The sequence below is a fragment of the Telopea speciosissima genome, chromosome 2, assembly GCF_018873765.1.
Source record: "Telopea speciosissima isolate NSW1024214 ecotype Mountain lineage chromosome 2, Tspe_v1, whole genome shotgun sequence".
Taxonomy (NCBI): Eukaryota; Viridiplantae; Streptophyta; class Magnoliopsida; order Proteales; family Proteaceae; genus Telopea; species Telopea speciosissima.
In genome coordinates, this window is record NC_057917.1 from 70,188,670 (window position 1) to 70,197,521 (window position 8,852).

The window sequence follows — 8,852 nt, forward strand, 5'->3', positions numbered from 1 at the left end:
ATCGAATACATTTCAGCTTACTTATTTTCGCCTTGTCTTTCCACTTCAGGCTTTGAAGTGAACTTTTTCCTCTCTGTCATTATCATTTCTTTCTTGTTGTTTCATCTGCCCCCTGTCGATCTTCTTATTTGTTTTCAATGATAGATTGAGTTCCTAGGGAGATCTCTATAACCCATTGGGCTTAGTTTGAGTTGTTATTATATCTGGTTTGCCCCCTCTTCCTTGGAGTCGGTTTTTGCTTTCCTTGATCTATTGCATGTTGGAAGATTTCTGAGTTGTTTATTTAATTTCGGTTTTGGTCAGACTCTGATCTTTGTCTAGTATCGTTGTGTATGAGGGGCTGTTAGTCTATGCCCATTTGAAGTTCTTCTTCTTCTTCTGGCTGTTATAGCTTCTGTTTAATTTAATTTTGGTTTAGGGGTTGATTTCTTGTACTGGTTTGGAGGTATGGATTTGGGTGACAAGGATAAATTTGGCTTGGAGAAGAGGGATGGAGATTCAATGAACTACCATTCATCTAACATGTCCTCAGAATGGCAATTTGGCGGTGCCAATCTCATAAACCAGCCAATCAATTTGGTTCCTACAGACAATTCAATTCCCGTTTGCAAAGAGGACCTGATGGGTTCTTCGGCTTGTTCCTCTTTGTCCATGGGAGACTCATTTTGCCCAAGTCTATGGAATCACCCCAATTCACAGAACATGGGATTCTGCGACAGTAATGTTCAGATCAGTATGAACACGGGCCAGGCAGTGGCGATGAGAAAAGGGGTTCCTGGTTCTTCAAGAACTGGGATTGACAAGCCACTGGATATCAGCTGGAATCCCTCAATATCTAAAGCTGGTGTCTTTTTACAAGGGGGTGCAGGGATCTTCCCTCAGAGCTTATCTCAGTTTCCTGCTGACTCTGCCTTTATTGAGCGAGCTGCCAGGTTTTCGTGCTTCAGTGGTGGGAATTTTGGTGACATAGTGAATCCTTTTGGCATATCTGAATCCTTGAGTTCCTATCCCAAAGGTGGAGGAACGGTTCAAGGGTCCCCTGAGGACCTCTCGAATGGTTTGAAACTTGTAATGGAAGCTGAAGTTCAGAACAATGAGCTGAACATGACTGAAGTTTCGAAAGATGTTTCCCTCTCTGAGCATCAGGTAGCTGAAGGGTGTCCAACCAAGAAAGATAGAAAAATTGGGAGTTTTGTGAGGCCTCCTGATGAAACAGAACAAGGAAATGGTGTTTCCAGCAATGAGTCTGATGAAATTGAGTTAAGAGGTGGTGGTGGTGGTGATGTTCCGGATGATCTATCAATGATGGAGAGTGCTGGTGGAGAACCTTCCTCCTCCAAAGGAATAAGCAGTAAGAAAAGGAAAAGGAGTGGTCAGGTAGAGATAGTACTTCAGAATTGTTTTCTTATTGGTCTGGATTGCTAAATTTATAGTTATATTAAGGTGTTCAAACTAAACTCTATTGTAGGATACTCAGCCGGACCAAGTTAAAGGACCTCAGCAATTATCTGGTGAAGCTGCAAAAGAGAACACCAACACCAAACAGAATGGTGACCAAAACCCAGCTTCTACTGCTACGAAGCCTTCTGGGAAACATGGGAAAGATGGCTCCCAGGCTGTTGATGGATCCAAAGAAGATTATATACATGTTAGAGCTCGAAGAGGTCAAGCAACAAACAGCCACAGTCTTGCCGAAAGAGTACGATTTTTTATTAGAATTTTCAGTTCGTATGAATTTACTATTTTGCATAAAAGGGTTTGGATTAATTACTTAAAAGAGTATATTTTTTTTTTTTTTGTCACAGGTAAGAAGAGAAAAGATTAGTGAAAGGATGAAATTTCTTCAAGACCTTGTGCCTGGTTGCAGCAAGGTAATATTTTGGAACTACTGCCTTGAATTGTAGATAAGTCAACATCTCATCAGAATTCTTTTGAATAGTACTAATTTAGTTTACAAGATTTAATACTTTTATAGGTCACTGGTAAGGCAGTCATGTTGGATGAAATCATTAACTATGTACAATCGCTGCAAAGACAAGTTGAGGTATGTGGTGCAAATCAGAAATCTATTGTTTCTCTTTTACTTTGGTTTATCTAGTGCAAAACTGTTATTTCTGTTTTCCTTATCTGTTTTTGGTGCAAGTGGACTAGTTTTTGAAAGGGCTGTCGAATTGAAATATGATATTGATAAAATATGTGACCCTCCACTCATTGTGGTCAAATCCCTAATTGAACTTCGCAGGGTAATATGACTTGTTCAGGAAAAGAGGGTCTTGATGATTTGTCTAATACATGTGTGAAGGCTTCTTCCCCAACCCCACCAATACCTTCAAAAGAGGACCATGCCACTTTAAAGTGAATAAGAAATTGAAAGAACAGTATTAATAGTGTGAGAAATTATCAAGATGTCTTCTTTTTGTTTTTTTTTTTTTTTTTTTTTTGTGGGGGGGGGTGTGGATTATCCCCTTTGTACTGCTTTTTAACTGCTAGCATTTTTTGCGACCATCATTATTCTCTAGACACAACCTACCTATTAAAATACTAATTATATAGCTTAAATGTACCTATTTATGTTGTGGGCGACGGTTTCTGCCACATGGCAGTTCATTGGTGCTCATTTATTGTGTACCAGTCATCCACATCATCATCTGTGACCCCCCAAAGCAGAGATATAGAGCTCCAGAAACTGGATGACGATTCAACTTTGGTTTTTTTGCCCCCTCTCCTCCTTTTTGTGTTTGAAAATACAAGGGAAAAAAGTTCAACAAAATATGGGACATGTAGTTAGGACCGTGACCCAAATTTGACATGTGGCTAATCCAAAGGATGTACAACCCTTCCAATGGTTCATCACCCATGATCCACTCTCCACATGGCCCAAAAATAGTAAACTCTCATGATGGGGCAATGAGGTGGGAGTTTTCCCCTTGTATTGTTGTTCATCTTTATTACATCTTTAAATGTCATTCTACGGAATTTTAAGAATATTGAATACTTCGTTCTTTTTTTTTTGTCAGAAAGCAATATATGTTATACTTCTTATCTTCATGATTATGCTGTTGATGAGCCCATGATTAGAAATGTGAAATGTTCTATTCTCTTATTCCAGTTTCTGTCAATGAAGCTTGCGGCTGTTAATCCACGACTAGACTTCAACATAGAAGGGCTCCTTGCAAAAGATGTAAGTGAAAATTGAATGCTGACACTTGCAACCACGCACACATGCGTGCGCTTAAAATTGCTAATGTGTGGACATACGTTGATTTGTCTTTTTTCCAACTTTTCACCATTTACTTCAGATTCTCCAGTCACGAGGTCCTACGATGGGGTTTTCCCCAGATGTGAATATGTCTCATCCCCTGCTACATCCATCACAGCAGGGATTGATCCAGACTGGAATTCCTGGCATGAGAAACCCCTCAGATGTACTTAGGAGAACAATCAATTCGCAGTTGATGGCCATGAATGGAGTGTACAAGGAACAGACTCAGGTATTGTTTGTTTTATGAGTAAACTTGTTCATTCCTAAAACTTTGCATCATTGAGAAGTGTAGGGAGCAAGATGTCCTGACTTGTACCTTAATGTTTCTTTTTCTCCTTCTCCTGCATACAATCTTCAATTATCTCTCTAAACAAAGGAACAAGTATTTACTAAAGTAAACTATATGCAATGGGTGGATGAAGTTTTTTCTTAATTACTTTTGGTTGTTAGAGAAAGATACCCATACAGACCATTTTGACTAGATTGATAGGTTTTTGTCCAAGCTGACAACCAACTGATTGGCAAGCAAAGAGAAGCTTTCTATCAATTTTTTTGCATCAAAGAGGAATGCAAGTGCAAATGGGCTAGAACTCTTCTTGATTTCCTATATAGTTGTGTTGAGGAGATCACTGTATGTTCTCAATGTTCCTCGGAATTACCACGTATTGTAGCCTCCATATGGTTTTTCTTCCTATACATGTGAAATGAAATTTAGTGTGCTTTAACATTTCCCTTTGTCATAATTACCCACAGATAAACAATCCATGGGATGACGAGCTCCACAATGTTTTCCAGACGAGCTTGGGCACCAGTGTCCCTTTCAATAGTGAAGATTTGAACGGTAAAATTTCATTTTAGCTTTCTGTAAAAAATAGAAGCTCCTCTGATACAGCCAAAGTATGTTGATGACAAGTAATTTTTTTTAAATCTTTGTGCATATGAAGGTTCTCTGCCACAAGGAAATATGAAAGTTGAGCTTTGATTAGTAGCTTTTGCCACCTAGTATCACTACTTCCTATTGTCAAATTTCATGGAGATGGAAAGTTCTGCCAATCCTAAGGAGATAAAGTGTTACTTAAAATTGTTAGGGCTGATAAAAATACTATATCATCCCTATCTCTACCAAAAGATCCATTAGTTAGCAAGTTAATATGATTTTGGAGCCAAGGCCAAGGGTTACACTTGTTGTATAGCAGGATGAAAAGCTAGTCTACCCTAAAAGCTTCTTGGGTATATTATACAGAAAAAATTGTTTGTTCATTTCAGTTGCAACTTTAAAATGCATAGAAGTTCCCATCAAAACTCTAGACGCAAACTCTTTTTGTATATGGAGATAGAGTTGTCCTTCATGGAGAGGGGATTGACCAGTTGAGTTGCTATAAAATGAAATGTTCAGAAGCTGGTGAAAGATAGATGTTCTGGAAGAAGGTAAATGGTAATGGTTTCTCAACAACATCTGCTGTGAATCATGGGCAGGAGGTGTTAGTTTGAAGATAAGCTGTTGTTGGTTTTAGATTTGCAGAGAGAAAACAGTTGTAAGTTAGTAGTATATTAACAAATGGAATTATTTATTTATTTTTTGTTTGTTAATTTGTTTTTTTTACGACTCCCTGAACCCCCCCCCCCCGGGTCTAATATATGTTCTCAAGAAAGCTTCTTACCTCTTGTTTTCCTCTGGTCTTGTGATCAAATATAACTCTGTTCTGTGTATCTTTGTGGCACTTCATCATAACTACTACGGTTCATCATTATTCCAGTATCTGCACTGATTATCAACTAACCCTGCTGTTGAGCATGAGATAAAACTCTCCACGCGGATATGCCGTATTCGTTAGATTATTGCGACATCAACACTTATTCGTAAGCTCCATAAACTAATCGCTGAGATTAGAATGTTGGGAATTGGAGTGTTGGATATTTTACCATATGATTGTGTCCATTAAACTCAATTTAAATTTGATTGAATTAATTAAGAGTAAGAGAATGCTGCATGTGCCTTTAGAGCCTGCATTCATGTGCTGACCATGCAAGCATCGACCTGGATGGGATTTTCACCTTTTTATGGGCGCAGAGCGGTACTTTCAATGGGGGCAGGATGGTATATTGTCTAGCCGCAGGAGCTACGTTGCCACGTGACTAGGTAGCATTCTTTTTCCCAAAAATAAATTACAGCTCATGATCAAGTGTTTGTTATTATCATCATCACCTAGAATCTCTTCATACTTCTGGCTGGTGAGTCATATTGGTTTGTTGGCAAACATTGCTTTCCAATTCAATATAGTAGACCTTGCTATAAAAAAGATCTCGAAACCTGATAATCTTGTTCTGGAGACCTCATCGTACCAAGGCTCAGGGAATCCACAGTAGAGGAAGTCTTCATTTTCCTTCACGAAGTAATCGTTGAGTGTGTGAAAGTAAGGCTTCAGGTTTCGCCCCCCTCTTCATTCTTTTGATGCTTCTAGATTAGCACATTCTTCTTTGTACTTTTGTTCTTCATGGATCTGTTATGGTAATGAGAAGGGGACCTTTTGCCGTTGAACTTAGGTTCCATCCATTTTCTCTCCTTAATTAAAGAAAAAGCACAATAGAAAGAATTGAAACTTCAAAGATCAAACAATATACATATAAGAGGACAAAGGCTAAAAAACAGAGTGGGCATGCCTAGTGCACAAGGCTCCCGCCACTGTAGGGTTTGGGCCTCTGGTGAGGGTCATAATGTAAGCAGCTTTATCCCCGCGAAGGGAGGCTATTCTAAAGACTCAAACTTGTGACCACTTGATCACAATGGAGCAACCTTACCATTTACCATTGCACTAAGGTCTATCCTCAAGGCTAACAACTAGAAGACACTTAGAACTAGAAGCAAAAACAGAGAACCGGCAGCACCCACAAACCTACACTAAAAAAATAATACAACTAGTGACACAACTAAATACAACCCAAGTAGAAACGAGAACTAACCTATAATCTTGAATGAAAGCTGACTTCCCTAAATAAGGCTCGCTAATGAGCGCACAATGCGTGATAGAGCCACAGCTGCATGGAAACTCCTATCATTGATGAACTGTTAGCCGATACATCAGTTGGATCCTTATGAGTGAGCAAACAACTCCAATGAAAACTTCCTAAAAGCACCAAGTTCTATAACATCATGTGATTCAAATTTTGAGTGCTCCCTTCTCTTCACATTTTCAGTTCCAGGACAAGATTCAGCTTCATCAGCCATAGTCCACCGAGGAGAACCCATTCAACGTGGCGAGGTGGACTTAGGATCACCTTCAGAGCCAACATGATTTGCCTCCGTCGTCAATAGAGCTTGATACACTGAAGTAGAAGCAGGAACCTCAGAATACTGAACAGATGAAAGTGCAACCGCAATTGGTCGTGGAAACCTTGGACCCACAAGCCCCGAATTGTAATATTTGTTAATAACAACAGAAGGTGCATGAGCACAATCATTTGGTTGAACCCTTGGTCCATGAAAGTGGTCTGATCTTCCCTGATGAACACCATTGCCGAAACCCAACAATGGATTCTCAAGAACAGGCGACCCTTCATGCAACGTCAGAGGAGCACAAAGCACCACCTGTGGAGGATCAACACCGGTATAAACTTCCGCCATACAGGGTGCAAAATCAAAGATCGATTCTATAGGCAACATGTTGATCTCATTAGCCTTGTGAAATGTAAGGCATTGCTGGTATCTGCAAATCTGTGGTTTTTATATCATTGCTTGGTGGTGGCCCTGTCCGTGCTTGATCAGATCCAAAACCACAGTTGAGACATAAAGATGGATAAAGAGATATATTACTTGAACAAAGCAATATGTACATCAACCTTATAAGTATCTGTGAGCCTGTTCATCCTGGCATTATAATCCAGTCTATGCGCAACCGAAATAGTTCCCCTATCCTTTTTCAAAATACAAACATTACCAACATCTTTCAATAGAACAGAAACATCATGAAGTAAAGAAAACAGCTCCCAATGCCACCCTTCCTGAGTTAGCCATGTCATGGCGGTCTGTCCAAACCTCTATGCATGCCCATTCCTGCTCCTTCGCTCCCTGCACACCTTGTTGCAATCCCCGAATTGCTACATCCTGAGGGCACCCTACAACACCATGATCCATATATGTCACCACAAATTGAGAATTTAATAATACGGTAGAGGCCCAGCCTGCCTCACCAAACAAATGGTCAAAAGTTATAAACTTATTATTTATTTACCTATCCCCAACAAAAGCTGCCTAAAAAAGGAGATGTAAACCAATGCAAAAACAGTCTCAACCTATTAGCTAGCAACTTGCCAATTATTTTAGGGGGCACAGTACAAAGGCTAATAGGTCTGAAATCATCAGCATGGATAGCCTTATCTTTATTTTGGGAACTAAAGCTAACATGTGATTAACACAAAATGGCAAGGTAAGGGAGAGAGTAAAAAATATCATGAACAAGCGAATAACATCCAGTCTAACGGTGTTCCAAAAGGTCTGATAAAAGGTAGTTGGGATGCCATCATGCCTTAGAGCCTTATCGGCATCTGAGGGAAAAAGTCTGAACAGATACATATCGATATCGGTTTCAGAACTAGCTGATACCCGATCTGATACCATGAACTAAATCCATGTTCATGACTTAGCTCTCTCTCTCCTCTACCCATATGGATTGTTTCACATGGGGAGGAGAGAGACTGTAGGGGGCGCTGGAGGAGGCTATGCTCCCCCGACAGAGAACATTATCTTATATATATAATGTCTGATTCAACCAGTGAAGACACAGAACCGACGAAATCTAAAGCCTAAAGCCTAGCATGAAATCCTCCCGCAAGTCTTGATGAGATTCCCGTCGAGTCCTCCTCCAACTACATCCCTGTTCTGATCGCTTTCCACCTCCAGACTTCTCTCTAACCCTGGAGTCCACGGCATCCATGAAGATACAATTGGCCTACCGGGAACGCCTGGTCAGCACACTAGTAAAGAGGATCAGCTCTGTCAAATAGGAGGACTGGTTGCAGCGGCTCATCCAACAGCAGGAGACTGTTAATGACAGCCAGATCAACAAACGGGAGAAGGTGTAGATGAATGAGTCACTCAAGGCTTTGTTGCTGCGACATGATATATCCAGCAGAGCATGGGCTGCAGAGAGCGGAAAGCCGCCGGGTGGTGGGTTGCACGAGATACTGGATGCAGTGACAGATGCTAAAGTCCCCGATGCTGACAGGTTCCTCACCAACTGGATTAGACACACAGAGATTGTAGCAAAGCCCTTATTTATTTTCAGTTTTGGTTTTGATTTTCTTGGGTCACATCAGTTTGGACCCCACATCTCCCGGATCAAAATCAAACCGAACTGAACCGATAGAAAAATTTCTAGAATAGCCCAAACCAAAACAGAACCAAGGAATAGCGATTCGGTCGGTTCGAATTTTTACCGGTCACTTTCAGTTTCGGTTCCAGTTCACAATTGGCACTTTTAATAAACACAACATATACACACTGACAACATTGTACATACCATGATCAATGGACTATCAAAAGGAATACCTGAAGAACATAAATTCAAAAGCACATACCTCATTCATATTTTTA

The 8,852-nt window shown here is 40.2% G+C and overlaps 1 protein-coding gene across 2 annotated transcripts; it reads left to right on the forward strand.

The window, feature by feature from the left end:
* Positions 1-407: 407 nt before the first annotated feature.
* Positions 408-4,534, forward strand: LOC122652576 (transcription factor bHLH49-like). Of its 2 annotated transcripts, none has more exons than XM_043846360.1 (8): positions 408-1,377; positions 1,469-1,699; positions 1,806-1,871; positions 1,976-2,044; positions 3,110-3,181; positions 3,300-3,491; positions 4,016-4,103; positions 4,207-4,534. In XM_043846360.1, exons 1-8 carry the CDS (start codon positions 448-450, stop codon positions 4,242-4,244), a joined length of 1,686 nt encoding a protein of 561 aa, XP_043702295.1. In that variant the 5' UTR covers positions 408-447; the 3' UTR covers positions 4,245-4,534. The 2 variants fall into 2 exon arrangements, with proteins under 2 accessions (XP_043702295.1, XP_043702296.1); XM_043846361.1 differs by having other exon boundaries at positions 3,125-3,181.
* Positions 4,535-8,852: the final 4,318 nt, after the last annotated feature.

Bases quoted from the DNA above. Each gene is read 5' to 3' on its own strand.
- LOC122652576 (XM_043846360.1), top strand. From the start codon at position 448: ATGGATTTGGGTGACAAGGATAAATTTGGCTTGGAGAAGAGGGATGGA. The intron at 1,378-1,468 runs GTAGAGATAGTA...ACTCTATTGTAG, and splicing joins AAAGGAAAAGGAGTGGTCAG to GATACTCAGCCGGACCAAGT. The intron at 3,492-4,015 runs GTATTGTTTGTT...AATTACCCACAG, and splicing joins TGTACAAGGAACAGACTCAG to ATAAACAATCCATGGGATGA.